Below are 15,604 nucleotides of genomic sequence, written 5' to 3'. Positions count from 1 at the left end.
TACCCCATTTAATGGATACGTCTTCCATCCTAGTTCTCCCAGCACAGTTGTCGTATCAAGCAACACAACTGGAATTAAATAAATAAAACTTGGATGAATTCCTCAACTGCTGTAAAAATGTTAAATTATTTAAATCAATATCACCTACCTTTATTATTCATCACATTAGCTCTAATAATTTTATTACTTGTTTTTACATATTAAATATTAGCATATAATAATACCAATAATTTGATAAATGAAATAGTGATAATTTTAAAATAATGTACATACATTTAGGTTTAACAATGCTGAAATACGTAATTAAAAACAATTTAAAAGCCTTTTATAGGAGATATTGAATGATAAAACCACCTCTGTGTATCTCCACTTTTATAGTCTTTTTATACTTTTTTTTTTAAAAAAAATTGTATTAAAGCCAACAAACTTCTGTTTTTATGTTAATATGCTTAAGTGTTATCAGTAAAGTATGGAAACAACTTGAACTGAGTAAACTGCTATCTTTAAAGCATAGACTATATCACTGTAAGTACTAGGTATATAATAATTAATAGAGGCAAAAACAAAAACTATGTGTCTTTTCTGTAATAAAAAGTAACTTCATCTGGTTTAAAACAAGGCATACATGTAAACAAATAGTAAGCACATTTCTGTTAAAATTCTAAAATAGTACTCTTGCAATTAAGCTGAACTAAGGTTGAGAAAGCAGCTCAGGAGGGCTTCACAAAGGACCTAAAGCTTGAGCTAGGCCAGGACAAAGAGATCTTCAATCACATGTAGTGAAAATGTGTTGTTTTTTTTTTTTTTAATTTTAGAAAACCATCTATAAAGTAACTGAGACATGACTAAAAAGAGTTGTTCAATTTCTGGAAACTAAGAATGGAAATTATTTTGAAATAGGAGTTTGGAAACAATGCTGGAAAGGGCTAGAGACTACCACATTAGAGATTTTGGAATGTTTTCAGAAAGAAAGAATACACATATAGAGAGAAATATAGTTATAATCAGACCGATATTTTCATCTATTAATTCCCAGGCCCCACAGAAGTATGTAGGCCATGGGTTACACTGAGAAACAATGCTTTCATAGCTCATCGTTAATTTCAGTTAATCTTGCAAAGAAGGTAGGTTTTATTGCTTTCCAAAAAAAAAAAAAATTACAATGCCAATGTGATTATGACGTTTGGCATCTACTCTTTAGTGTCTTTGTAAGGATTCCATAGTTCCACTTGAGTGGGATTATAAGGTACATTTTACTAATAAACTTTAGAATATGAAACTATCATTAAATTTCTGTGATAAAATTTACTCATTGCAGAATACCGGTACTAAACATTTTTTTTGTGAAACTAAGCTGTAATTTTTAAATTTTTATTGCAGAATTTTCCAAACATATTTCAAAAGAGATAATAGCTTAATGATCTCTCATGTAATATTCATCTGACTTTATTAATTACCAACTTCATAGTCAATCTTGTTTTATCTTTGTGTGTTTACCTTCTCTTCCACTGAAAGATTTCTCTGAAACAAATTCTAGTAATTATATCATTGCATCTGTAAAAATTTCAGCTTTTATTTCTAAAATACTTTTATATTAACTATATTTTAATTAATAGACAATAATTCCTTAATGTCAAATATCAAGTCAATGTTTAATACTCTTTGTTGTCTCAAATCAACAGGAAATCAAACTCCAAATAAATGTTATATATTACAATGAGCTGGCATTCCTGTGTTTATTAAATCTCCCATTATATTTTCCAGTTACTTATTGGTTTTACTTGCTATAAAATTCACCCTTTATAAAATACACATTTCTATGAATTGTGCAAACCCTGACATTCATGTAACCATGGCTACAATCAGGCTATAAAATATTTCCATTATTATATATATTATAAAATATTTCCCAAACTTCTTGGAACCCTTTCTTTTTAGTGAATCTCTTTTCCATACCATCCTCTGGAAATTACTAGTCTGATTGCTGTATGTATAATTTTGTCTTTTCCAGAATTTCAAATCATATAGCATGTTGCCTTTTGAGCCTGTTTCTTGCTCTTTGCTTTTGAGCTCCATACATGTGGCTTCATGTATTAATTCCTTCTTACTCTGACAATGATTCCAGTGTATATAATTCCCTTTTGATGAACATATGGACTGTTTGTAATTGGGAAAATTGTATATGAAGCCACTATGAATTTTCATGTATAAAGTATTAAATGACCTATTTCATTATTACAAGGGAAATAACTAGGATATATATTACTGAGTTATACAGAGAATACTTATCCAAAAAACCTGTCAAATTGGATCCAAAATGGCCCCAAAATTTTACATACCCCATAGCAGAATGTATGGTTTTATACTTTCGTCACCTATCAGGCCCTGGTATCAGCCAGTTCCTTTTAAAGATGTTCTGACAGAGATGCTATAAAGTACCTTTGTTGTTTTATTATGTATGTCCCTTAATGGCTAAATAATTATTTTTTTCACTACTTTAAATCAAATTCCTAGGGAAAAAAGATTGTTTTGTCCCACATTCCATGAAATACCACTGAACAACTCCCTCATTTCCTGCATTTTCTTTAAATAGGTAGATATATCTATATCTAGTTACTTGATCAGATTCACTTTTTTTTTTTTTTTTTTTAGGTCTGCCAACTTCACTGGTGGTGTTTCAGAGCCCACATCCCAGAAAATAGGGAAAATATCAACATGAAAATAAAACAAAACGATTTAGCAATCAACTTTCATACACTTCCACTGATGAAAAATAAATAATTTGAGCATACACAAGGGTAATGACCATAAGAGACTGAAACACTTCACATATACTTAAATCCATGCATTAAAATTGACTATATACCTAGTATTAACTTTTGCTGGATGTTAGAAAAACATTTTTAAAACTGGTAAGGAAACTGAAAAGAGTAAAATATGTTATTATCCTTTTCTCCATGAACTATTTCTACATAACAAAACAGTTAATGAAGGACATTTCTCTTATTGAAATATTCCAGTTAATAAATTAAGAAGGAATGACTGAATTAGGCTACACCATTTGCTAGTAATAATTAATAAATATATTTAGGTAATGGTTTTCCATGGCTGCTAACATCACAGAAAGAAATAAAAGGGGACAAAGAGTTAGAGCTTTGAAAAAGTCTTTTTTTTTTGTAGTTTAATTTACTCTATATTACCACACAATTCTAACAAACCTGGAAGTAACAGAATAAAAAGCAAAGTAAGGATAAAACACACACACACACACACACACACACACACACACACACACAATGACATCTGTGAACGAATATGGATTCATTCAATGCAACAAAAATAATCTCACATGTTAGACAAAAAGATAAACACAGCACTATAATAAACAGTCAAAGTAATAATATTATCTTGTTACAGAATGAACATTCTTTTTATTTTGGTATGGTGGCTAATCAAGATGGTCCACTTGATTGTATTAAGAGATGCCCCAAATTAAGACTGAGTCAAGCTGAAGGGGAGATCCAGCCTAAGGTGAGCAGCAACTTCTAATAGGTTGGGGACTGGATGGAACAAAAAAGAGGAGGAAGCCAAACAGATGCAAACTCTTTTATTCTTCAACAGGTGTTCCAATTGCTAGTGTGATCCCCTGAGGAACTCAGACTCCTGCTCCTTCACTATTCCCAAGCAGATTCTGACCAGAGACTCCCTAGGAAGTTTCAGGCCTTTGGTATGGAACTGGAGCTGCATCTTTGATGCCTCTTCTGAAGCTCCAACTGCCTGGACTGAGGAGCTACTGGTTTCTCTGGGTCTCTAGCCTGCAGAAGGCCATTGTAGGACTATTAAGCTTCTGATCCTGTAAGCCAATGAAATAAATCCCATTTTTGTAATCACAACCATATATGTTCTGTTCCTCTAAATAATCCTAAATAATCCACTATTCAAAAGAATAGAGATGTAATATCCAAGTTTACTTCAGAGTACTGAGAAGTTTAGTGTTATTTCATACTTTTGAAGTAGCTCATTATTTCCCTAACAGGTGGGGAAAATGATAATACTAATACACAGTCACCAAAGTAAGGACATAGCATATCATTCAAGTAATCTCCAAAGTGTTCTAAATGTTTTTATTTATTTTTCCATTTAAACAGATCTTTATGAAATCAGTACACTAAGAAACAGCTGGGGCTGGGGTTGGGGCTCAGTGGTAGAGTGTTTGCCTAGCATGCATGAGGCACTGGGTTTGATCCACAGCACTACATTAAGGAATATATAATAAACAAAATATAGGTATTGTCTCCATCTACAACTAAAAATATTTTGGAAAAAAAAAAGACAGCTGCATTCCTATGTACATTGCAGCAGTATTCACAATAGTCAAGATACGAAAACAACTGATCAACTGTGAATGAATAAAAATGTGGCACAGACACAATGGAGTACTATCTAGCTGTAAAAAAAAAAATGAAGTCCTGTCATTTTCAACAACATGGATAGAACTGGAGATTATTGTGTAAAGTAAATTTAGCTGGAAACAGAAACAAATACCACATTTTCTCACCGGTGTGTGGAATCTAAAATAGTTGACCTTACAGAAGTTAAGCATGAATTGGCAGTTACCACAGGCCAGAGACAGTATTTGGGGGCAGGGGAAGGAGAACAAGAAAAGGCTGATCAAGAAAACAGGTACTTAGGTTACACTTGGAAGCAAGAAGTTCTGGTGTGCTATTCCACAGGACAGAACCTGCACATGATTTAATAACCTGCTATGCATTTCAAAAAGCTAGAAAACAGTATTTTAAAAGTTTTCAGAATAAATATATATGTTTAAGGAGACTGATGGGTTTAACCTGATTTAAACATTACATAATATATACATGCATTAAAACATTTTGATACCAGTCTTGTAGATCAGGATCGGTCCTTGTCCTGCTGGTGTTGAAGATTAAATACCCGAGAAACACCAAGGCAAGTGTAGAAAACATGTTTATTTTAAAAGACACAGAGGCAGGAGACTTCTCTGAAGAGAAGGGGACCCAGAGCTGGAGTGGGTACATCTTGCTCTTTTATAGACCCCAGAATGAACTACCTTCTCATTCTTCTCCATATATGGGCCTAAGGGCAGGAAGGAGCAGTAACTCCTTATGCTGGAAAGTGACATCCCAGAGGTGTTAGCTGTTAGCAACCCATCGTCTTAGCTTTGATAACCAACACTCATCTTCTCAACCTCTTTATTCATTACCTACACTGACTGCCAGACCCTCACTCCCTGCCTCAGTTTGCTGAAAGTTGCAACATGTCCTGTCCACTCAGGCCAGGCAGGGCTGCAGGCAGATGGCTTTTTGGAAAAGAAAACATGTGGGGAGTCAGCACAGTGGGCTCATTTCATATAATTATTCTCTTAACCTCATGTCTCCATGATCCTCATTCATCTATCCTCTAATAATTTCATAGTAGTCCCTTAATATGAATATTTTGGGGTGTTATTATGTTCATCTAAAAATTTTATAAACATTTTTACAAAAATTTAATAATCTTTGATGATGTAAATTATCTTTGATAATGTAAATTATATAAAGAATAATTTTCCCTATTTTGACAAAGATCTAAATTTCTATTTAAATGCTTGCTGTCTATAGAGTACATCCAATATTTTTAGTTTATGATCATTATTCTTTGTTTTGAAATAGCTTTATTGAGGTATAGGACAAACATTCACCACCTCACCACTTCCAAATATTTCCTCTGGTCAATTTGTGTTTGTTTCTCTGGTTTCATTTTGGGTTGTTTGGTGTTTTGGGGTTTTTGTTGTTGTTGTTGTTGTTATTGTTTTTTTTTGTGTGTGTGTCTGTGTGTATGTGTGTCTGTGTGAGAGAGAGAGAGATTGTTTAAGAAAATACTTAAAAATTTAATAGGGGAGATCTCATGTTAAGTGTACAGACAGCATTATAGATACTAGACAGCATACCTAGAGTTCATTCATTTGCATAGCACACTTTATAGTCATTGGACAGCATCTTTCCATTTCCTCCTCCTCTCAGGCCTTGCCAACCTTCTACTGTTTCAATGAATCTATTCAAGATATTCATCTAAATGAACTCATATAGTATTTGTCCTTTGATGAATGGCTTATTTCATTTAACATAATGTCCTCCATGCCCATCCATGTTGTCCAATGTAGCACAACTGCCTTCTTTTCTACTATATTATTCTATTTATTGTATGCATACACCATTTTTTATTTTACCCATTATCCACAGGTAAGAGACTAAAGTTGTTTTCAGGTCTTACTATGGTGAATAATGCTGCAATGAATATAGCATACAAATAACTCTTCTAAGTTCCGATTTTAATTCTTCTAAATATGTACACAGACATGGAGTGACAGATACTGTGATGGCTCTATTTTTAATTTTTTGAGGACTTTCCATACTATTTGCCATAATGGTTTATCAATTTACAGCCCCACACCAACAATGAATAAAGGTACTTTCTTTTTCACATCCTCACTAGTACTTATTACATTTTGGTCTTTTGATAAAAGTCCTTCTCAGGTGTATGCCAATTTCACAGTGGTTTTGACTTGCATATCCCTGATAATTAGTGATATGGAGCACCTTTTTCAGATACCCATTGGCCATTTGCATGTCTTCTCTCCAGAAATGCCCAATCAAGCATTTTGCCCACTTTTTAACTGGATTAATTGATATTTTTTGCTTCTCAATTATAGGAGTTCCTTATGTAGTTTGGATATTAACCAAATGGTTTTTTCTTTAAATACTCAACTTACATGAGAAGACTAAAGCTCATGAAGGATATATAATTTTTCTTGAAATAACACAAAGTGATAGAGGATTCTAGTCAAGAAGACTGATTCTAAATATTTTTTATAGTATTTTTCTCCTTACCATATTAAGTTGAAATACAAAACTCCATTAATAGCTTTTTCTTTTCATTTCTGTATATACAAGGAAGCAACACTATTTCTCCTGCAGATCATACCTCTTCCTAAATTTGATCCTAGATTTCTCAAAGCTTTGTACAGAAAATTCACAGACTACCCACAAATGAAGATATTCAAATATAGGGCTTACTGGAGAAACTGTTCGAAAATCCCTGCTATATACTGAAATTTATCAAAAGAGATTTTCTTTTATATTATACATAGGTATTATGGCCAATAAGTTGTTTAGTTGACATAATAATTATTCTTTCTAAAACATTTAGACTGCTTTGATTTTGATATCTGTAATTGTATACTCCAAAGTATATTCATTTAAAACAAAGGAAAATACATATGTACAGCTATAAAAATGTAGATGCTTAGCTAGTATGTTTTGTTCCTTAGTAGCTTCCAGGAAATTGACCTAATTGCTTTATTTCATTACCTTGCAATCATGCATTTTAAAAATTCCAGAGTATAAAAAAATTTAAAATTTGTTTGCAGACAAATCAAGGACAATGCATTGATATTAAATGAACCTAAAGATTCAACATTTCCTTATCATTATCTGTGGTGAATGTCTTAATTTTATCATTTCTTTCATTTACAAAACCCCCACAAATCTAGAATTTCCAGCCACACTAATTACAATGAACCCAGCAAGGTGAGAGCTCCTCCTACTGGCTTTAAACGAAAGTTATCTAGTCCCTACCAGAGTACAAAATTACTGTAAACTTAGCAAAGAAAAAAGAAATTATACTGACATTAACATCAGTTAAAAAAATAATTTTTCATTTTAAATTTAATGGTAATGTTTTAAACAGAAGTACCAACACATTATCTATTAAAAGGTACAATTGAAATTATAATTATTTATTTATATTGTAATGAATGAGAAATTAGATAAGCCAAAAAGTAAATATTAGGCTGAGGATATTAACATACTATTTTGAAAGTATGTATTTTCTTAATAAGCAAATAATGCATATGTTTGCAAAACTATACCAATTCTCCTATTAACTTTAAGAACAAATCTTTTCAGCAAATTCCATTTCTCTGAAAATATCTTCTACCTTATTAGCATTTCCTTCACTCATTCTCTATTATAAGAAAATTTCACTATATTCTAAAAGAAAATTTTAAAAAATAGACATAACTTTGGAAGTACTAGAGTAAATCTGAAAGAATAATTAAGATTCAAAAACTCAATACTAAATTTTAGCTTTTAAACAATTTATCAAATTTATCCATTGTAGTGAGGGATATTAGTTTTAAAATAGTGTATTGATTTATAGTACATAATAGATCAGCTTTATTCAAACAAAATAATAAAAAGAATAATTTTATTTATATACCATTTTGAAAAATTAAATAGGATGTAAATTAACCACTAAGAAATTATTCTTTTAGAATAATTTTATAGTGAAAATTCAAAAAATTTACATAATAGTACATGAATTTTGTCAATACTGAAATTTGTCACTATTCTTAAAAGTTTAGATGATCATAAATACATGTTAGGAGAATTTTAACATATTCCATACAAAACAAAACAAAAAAACAAGCTTTTTTTTTTTTTTTTTGGTAGAACCAATCAATGCAGAAAGGGAAAGTTACATTTGTAAGTCAAACAGTAACAACCCAGCAGTAGCTGCTTAGGAAGGGTCTAAGACCTACCCTGTGTAACATAATCTACCATCTCCCTTAACTCTAAAATGACAGCAAATCAACAAGAGAAATATTCCTGATGTGAGGACCAGATATAATCAAAGAAGACTTCAGGTTACAGATTTATAAACAGAAATGTACCTTTATATATTTAGAAGTAGTCTGTTTGAATATTATAAAGTTTGGATGCTTTAACTCATTATGTCCCATTTATAGAACACCAAGATATTTAAATTGAGCAAGGAATATACTGCTTACGGAAACTCTGAAATAAATACTTATGTTTCTAGAGTTCTATCCTTTTGAGAAAATAGGTGAATGATTACTGGTAATTTTCATTGATATTGTTAATACCATTAATGACAATAAATCATAATAAAATATACATTATCATTTCCAACACATTTTAATGGATTTGGGTCAATTTTAGTGAAATAGTCCCAGAACTGAAAATGTGGAACCTAATAGATTAAACTGACTCACCCAGCTTTGACAAAATTACATATTTGTGCTTGGTGAAAAACCAAAGTTTTTATATTCCAGTTCTACATACTATGCTATATACCCTCATATCTAGTTGGAACCAATATTTAATTCCACAAAGATCTAATGCCTATTGTTTTAAATACATATGTTGGATAACTATGTTTAGCCCCTGGTATGTCCCTGTGTGTACTGACATTATTTTAGGACAACATATCCCAAAAGGTATCACCTCTTCTTGAAAATAATTAATTTATCTACAACCTGACATCAATATTTGATTATTAGTTGTACCAAGATCACTTTGTCTTATTGTTGTTGTTGTTAATTCCACTATTGCTGTCTTATTTTTAATATGGGTGATGTCAACAATTTTATCTACTCTAAGTTTTCAGCATTTGAAAATCCTACTTGGAAGGTAATGAGTAAGTACACGGGAAAGTTAAATAACTCTTTCAAATCAGAGGGGAAAATACCAAGTCTAGCTCAACTCTAAACTCATATCCTCATCTTTCTACCCCACTAGAAAAGGATATCTTTAACAGAAAGCAGGTATGTGTGCCTTCTATATAATAAACATTCCTTTTTAGTTCTGATGAAAAAAAGTTTTTTTTTTTTTTACTATAAACTTAAATAGAAAAGGCAAAAAAAAAAAACCCACCTCTATAATGCTGTACTTATAGAACTTACTTTGAAAATAACGTAAACTAGTTTGCTATTATTTATAAGACAAGGAACACTGTATCAGAAGTGCTACTGAAAACCTAATCCAAATAACTAGTGAAGTTCACTCTCATTTTGACACCTTCCTATTTCACTGTCAAGGCACCTGTAGATCATCATCCTACTTAACAGAAGTTTTATTAGCTTCCTCTTTATAATCATTATCATTCCTAAAACCTGTCATTACCAGCACTTACCATAGAGGCCAAAGAAGTGGGATATGATCTAGCACAAGACCACTCAGCTACAGGTTCACTCCTGGGTGCCTGAGCAAGGGCATTAAGACCCAAGCAACACCTCAGAAGCTGTTCTCTCCATCAGACAATTCAATTGTCTCTATGGTTAGAAAATGACAGGATAGGAAATTTGCCATGTTCCTAATTAATAGCAGTATATAGTTCTTCCTTTTGACATCTTCAGCACTTTAGCCTATAAGTAAATTAATTCTTTACTTTAGAACCTAAGTTATTTGCATTTGTTTAAATTACAGAGTTTAAATTGGTAGAAAAGACTACTATCTTTACTCTTAGATTTTCCAGTCATATTTAATAAATGTCATGAGTTTCTCATCTCACACAGAAGTGCCCCAGTTAGCCCAGACCATTGAACCTGCTCCCCATCGCTTCCACAGCATCAAAGATGCTTTTTCGCCTTTCTAGTTCTATCCTTTCTTACATTTCCCACTTGTCTTTCATGGGCTTTGGACAGTCGCCATTTTTTTAAAAGAATATTATGAAACTTAAGGTTTAAAAAACTGTTTTTATAACTCTGGCAAAAGAGATTATAACTACTTAATTCAAAGTTCTAGCTATAACATAATGGCCATCTCAATGCAAAACCTTTTCTATAGAAAAAAAGAAAGGTCTAAAAAAGCTACTGAAACTTTTATCTCAAAAGGAAATAGTGGTTTCATATTGAAAAGGGAAAAAATGTAACTTAAGAATTACACAAGATTTTTTTTCCTCACTGAAAATGGAAGGAATATTCTCCCTGCCTTGTTTTACACTTCATTACATATACGTGAAATTCATGAAAATAAATTTTAACTTTGTTCAGTAGGGCATATAGGGACACAGAAATGTTACTTGATTTTATCTATTGTGTTTTGATATTATTCCCACCAATATTTATTGAGTCTGTAGTATTTACAACTCTATTAGGCAAGGTAGGATATAGTTTATAAAATATAATATTTTCCTTCAGGAGTATTAGCTGTACGTATACCACTTCCACTATTGGAATTTTTGTGTTACAGCCTATTGCATACTTGATTCAAACACGTAAATAGCAAAACCAATTAAAATAGCCTTATTTAGAAGTACAGACAAGGAAAGTCTATTTAGTAGACTGTGTAGAATTAAATTGATATTGGTAAAGGGCAGACATCCAATATCACATCAACATCACCATCAAACTGTCAGTAATTGAAACACTTATCCCAGTTTTTATGGAAGTGACAAGGTTGAAAAGATTGTAGAAATTCATCTTAGGAGCCAACAAGATGAAAAATAATTCTCTAGCAGTAAAATACTCTCCAAAATAATCCCAAGTACAAGAAGTATCTATTAAATTTGCCTGGAGAGAGTACTTGACATAAAATGGGATTTTTTTTTTTTGACTGGGGGTTGAACTCAGGGGCACTATACCACTGAGCTACAATCCTAGTCCTGTTTTTGTTTTTTGAGATAGGCCTCAGTAAATTGCTGACATTGGCCTTGAACTTGCAATCTTCCTGTCTCAATCTCCAGAACTGCTGGAATTATAGGTATGCTCCACCACGTCCAGCTCAGAATGAGTTTTAAAAATTAAACATTAGCACAAGTGAATAATAAATAATCCAAACTTTAGTCAACAAAAATGATAAATTACAAGGTAAAAATCTTAAACTGTGTTGTCATAATTTTGAAATAAATACATATTAAGCAATTTCGAAAGGACAAAATTTTGTTCATTGAAATTATGGTCAAATTAAGATACCACAATTATATTAGTTTAATTCTGCCAACAAAATATGAGTGTGTGAGAGATAAAGAGTAATAAAATGCTTGAATTAATGAATGCATCTAAGAGAAGAGAGTCTAGGCAAGAACCTCATCTTGAATAAAAAAATAAATTTTAACTACTAAAAATGTGAAGGACAAAGTCAAGTACTTGAAATTTTAATGGCCATTGTGCTCAGTTTGTGTTGGATATGATCAAGGGCTATTTATATATCAACTATTTGAGATATTGTTAATGGGTAAAGCAGTCTCTAGAAAAAATAAAATGAAAATAGACATTCGTTTAAGCATTGAAGGTCTGTGAGAAGATACACATGTTCCATAATGTGTGGAATCCTCTTCTGTGCTGCAAATGATACGAGTATTTTAGCATGAAGTGCTCTCAGGCTACTCTCAATCCAAACCCTATGCATCTATCCCCATTTCCCATGGTGCACAGTGTTTAAATTTTTCCTTCTCTTATGAGCTGTCCCACTAAAAGCATCTCTCTTGTCCAAGTCATAATTTTTTGTGTTTAATATTTAGTTTTAGGTTGACACAACATCTTACTTATTTTTTAAGTGCTGCTGAGGATGGAACCTAGGGCCTCATGTTATTAGGCAAGCACTCTACCACTGAGCTACAACCCCAAACCTGCCAAGTCATAATTCTTATTTCACTAAAGAATTGTTCTGCTCTAAAAGATGTAATTCCCCAAGTCTTAGCACCCACTCTATCCTGGCTATTAGTACTGTGATATTGTTAAAAACTTACTAGGGTCAAGTAACAGTATAGAAAAGTAAGAGTGACAATTAAGTTTGTTTGTATCATGTATCATGACTGTCTTCTCCCTTTCTCTTTTAATTGATCCATTCCAGGAGTCTTCGACAGAGATCTGAATCCCGTTTTATCTTAAATTTTCTAAATCTGGGCTTTTCAGTTGATTCTAGAATTACTATCCACAAAATCCACTAGTCTCTTAAAAAAAAAAAAAAGTGGAGTTAAACTGCCAATATTGAAGATGCTTCTCTAAAGCAACTAACTCAAGTGTTTCTGAATACTCAAATTTCTCAGCCAACTGTTTCAAGACGTGTTTATCAGATCATGAAACTTGATAATTTACTCATAAAATAATATACTTTCTGAGGAGATGCTATCAAAGAATAATTTGAATAAAAACATAATTTTCCAACACCTTTACCATAATTTCAATATCCTTGACTACCTAAAGGATGTGTATTGTCTTCTGGAACACTGAATTGAATTATTAAGTAATATTGTTGGTGCAACAGAATGGTCTGTAACAAGAGAAATGGGCAGGAAAAATGTGAACACTTAAATAAAATATTAAGACAATCAGTTGTCATATCATTTACACATTAAAAAGCTTTTAGCACAATTATTTGATAAATAAAGTCATAAGAATTATGTAGGACAACTTCCTACTGAAAACTATTGAGGAAATGTCAGAGCGAATGTAATGCCAAATTGAGAGGCACATGAACTACAAGACAGCTCATCTTTATTGGCATGTTTCTGTACTGCAGAGGAGTCAGGAGGAGGAATGGTTCATAAATGAAACATTTACAAATGTGACCCATGCCAGGAGCAGTATTACTTTAGTATACAGGAAAGAATGACAGATGGAAGCTTTATTGTTGGAATAAAAAATAAAATTAAAAAACCCACATTATTATCATCATTACCCTGTAGGGAAGGCAAGTCAGTAAGTACTATTGTCAAATTGTTTATTACCAGGATCTTGTGCAATAAAATAAATGCAATATAAATGATAATGGCATTTTAACATTTAGAAAATGGAGAGTATTTTATTCAACATGGGTTTCTCAAGTATAATTAAGCATAAGAAAGCAGATGCCTGCATTCAGAAGACATTGATTAGTTTTCTTAATTTACTGATTACATAGGACAATGGATTATGGGAAGAATATATAATGTTGAGAAATACTTTTGGTGAAGTCACCAGGATCCAAATCTGTCCTAGACTCTCATGGTAAAAGATTTCAATTTTCATCTCCCCATAAAGGAGTGATCATACCTTTGGAGACTGATCCTTGCTAATTAAGCATGCAGGAGACTAACATAAATGAGAAAGACAATTTATTCACTGACGATTTATCTTCTCAGGGAATCTTCTTCCCTGCAGGTAAGTCCATTCAGGAGACCAAATTATAGATCAGAGATTTCTTGGAGAGTACTAAATTACTGTAAAGGAATGACCCTGTTTTATTTTGAAAACTCCTCTTGACCTCTTTTAAGGAATGAAGAATTTTATCTACCCATGTTAAAGCTCTCAACTTCAAATAGTAATAAAGCAACATCAAGAAGATTGTTTTATTTTCACTTAAATTGTTTTTCAAATATATCTTGCTACCAACTGCTGTAACTCTGGCATTTCAAACACCATTTATAAGACATGTTAGAGTGTCATAACCTGTCTTTTATTGCCTAATTTTCGGCTTAACTATTTTTAACTCAGTATTCCCCTCACCTTTTTGACACTAAAATCTCTTTAGCACTAAATATATATTAACATTTCATACTAAAATATTCAAGAGAACCTGCATAAGAAACTTTTGCCTTAAGATATGCAACCTTTGGAATCTAGGGAGACTGATTTCAGGACCCCCCATGGATACTAAAATCTGAAGATATTCAAGTCCCTTACAAAAATGGTGTAGAATGTGCATATAACCTATACACATGCTTCCTATATTTTAAATCACTTCTAGATTACTTGTAATACCTAATGAAATGCTTGTAATACCTAATGTAAATGTTCTGAAAGTAGTTGTTATATTACTGTATTGTTTGGGGGAAAATGATTAAAAGTCTGCACGTGTCCATTAAAGACAATAGCTTTTTCCCCAAATATTTTCAATTTGTTAGTATATGAATCCATGGATATGGATTCTTATTGATATAGAGGGTTGACTGTATTCAGAATTTCTTGGCATGGCATGCAAGAATATTCTTGTCTTGGTCCCATCTACCTGTTTCAATTCTTCTTTTTATAGTACATCATTCCCATTATACATTACTTTTATATGCTGTTAATCCTCAAACTCACCTTGCCTTCTCACATTCCACCATTCCATTCATTCTGTTCCTTTCTGTTTGGTATACTCTTGCTTTACTGATCCCACAAATAGAATCCTAGTCACTATTTATGGCTTAGCTTAAATGTGAATTCATATAGAACCTTCTCTAATTTACCCCGAAAAGATGGAGATGTCCTCCTTTCTATGATCCACTGAAAACTGTATATAGTACTTGACTAAGAGTAATGTTCTTACTTTGCCATGATATATGCATTTCTTAGTGTAAATATTCTCCTATAGACTGAATTCCTTGAAGGCCAGAACTCAATTTTAACTCCTATATATTTCCCCATTGTTGAGGGTTTAAAAATGAAATAACAGCCTCTCAATTTTCTGTGAACCTAAAAATGCTCTTAAAAATGAAAGGCTTTGTAAAAAATTGTGCTATGAATGGATAATTATGTTTGTAATGCATTCCACTATTGTCATGTAAGAAATAAAAAAATCTTAAAAATAAATACATACATACATATATACATAAATATAAGGGAAACAATGATACAAATTACTTCTGATTTCTCATCAGAAACAATGAAGGGGAGGAAATAATGGAACATCTTTTAAGTGCTAGGGAAAGCAGAAAGTTGAAATTCAAATCAAACTTGGATTCCATATGTAGGAAAAAATTATCTTAAAAGTGAAATAAATATTTTCAGAAAAAAATAAAGGCTTTTTAAAAAAATACAAAT

The 15,604-nt window shown here is 31.9% G+C and overlaps 1 protein-coding gene across 1 annotated transcript in view; it reads right to left on the bottom strand.

Annotated features, from left to right (window-relative positions):
• Epha6 (EPH receptor A6) overlaps positions 1–15,604 on the bottom strand; it is an 808,761-nt gene that overhangs the window by 752,419 nt on the left and 40,738 nt on the right. Inside the window, exon 2 of the mRNA XM_077794332.1 lies at positions 4–68. Within this exon, the coding sequence (XP_077650458.1) occupies positions 4–68 (65 nt within the window). The remainder of the gene's footprint in view (positions 1–3; positions 69–15,604) is intronic.

This window comes from Urocitellus parryii, chromosome 2 (genome assembly GCF_045843805.1).
Source record: "Urocitellus parryii isolate mUroPar1 chromosome 2, mUroPar1.hap1, whole genome shotgun sequence".
In the NCBI taxonomy this organism is placed as follows: Eukaryota; Metazoa; Chordata; class Mammalia; order Rodentia; family Sciuridae; genus Urocitellus; species Urocitellus parryii.
The sequence above is the reverse complement of the archived record's forward strand: the minus strand, read 5'-3'. Positions and strand labels throughout refer to the sequence as shown.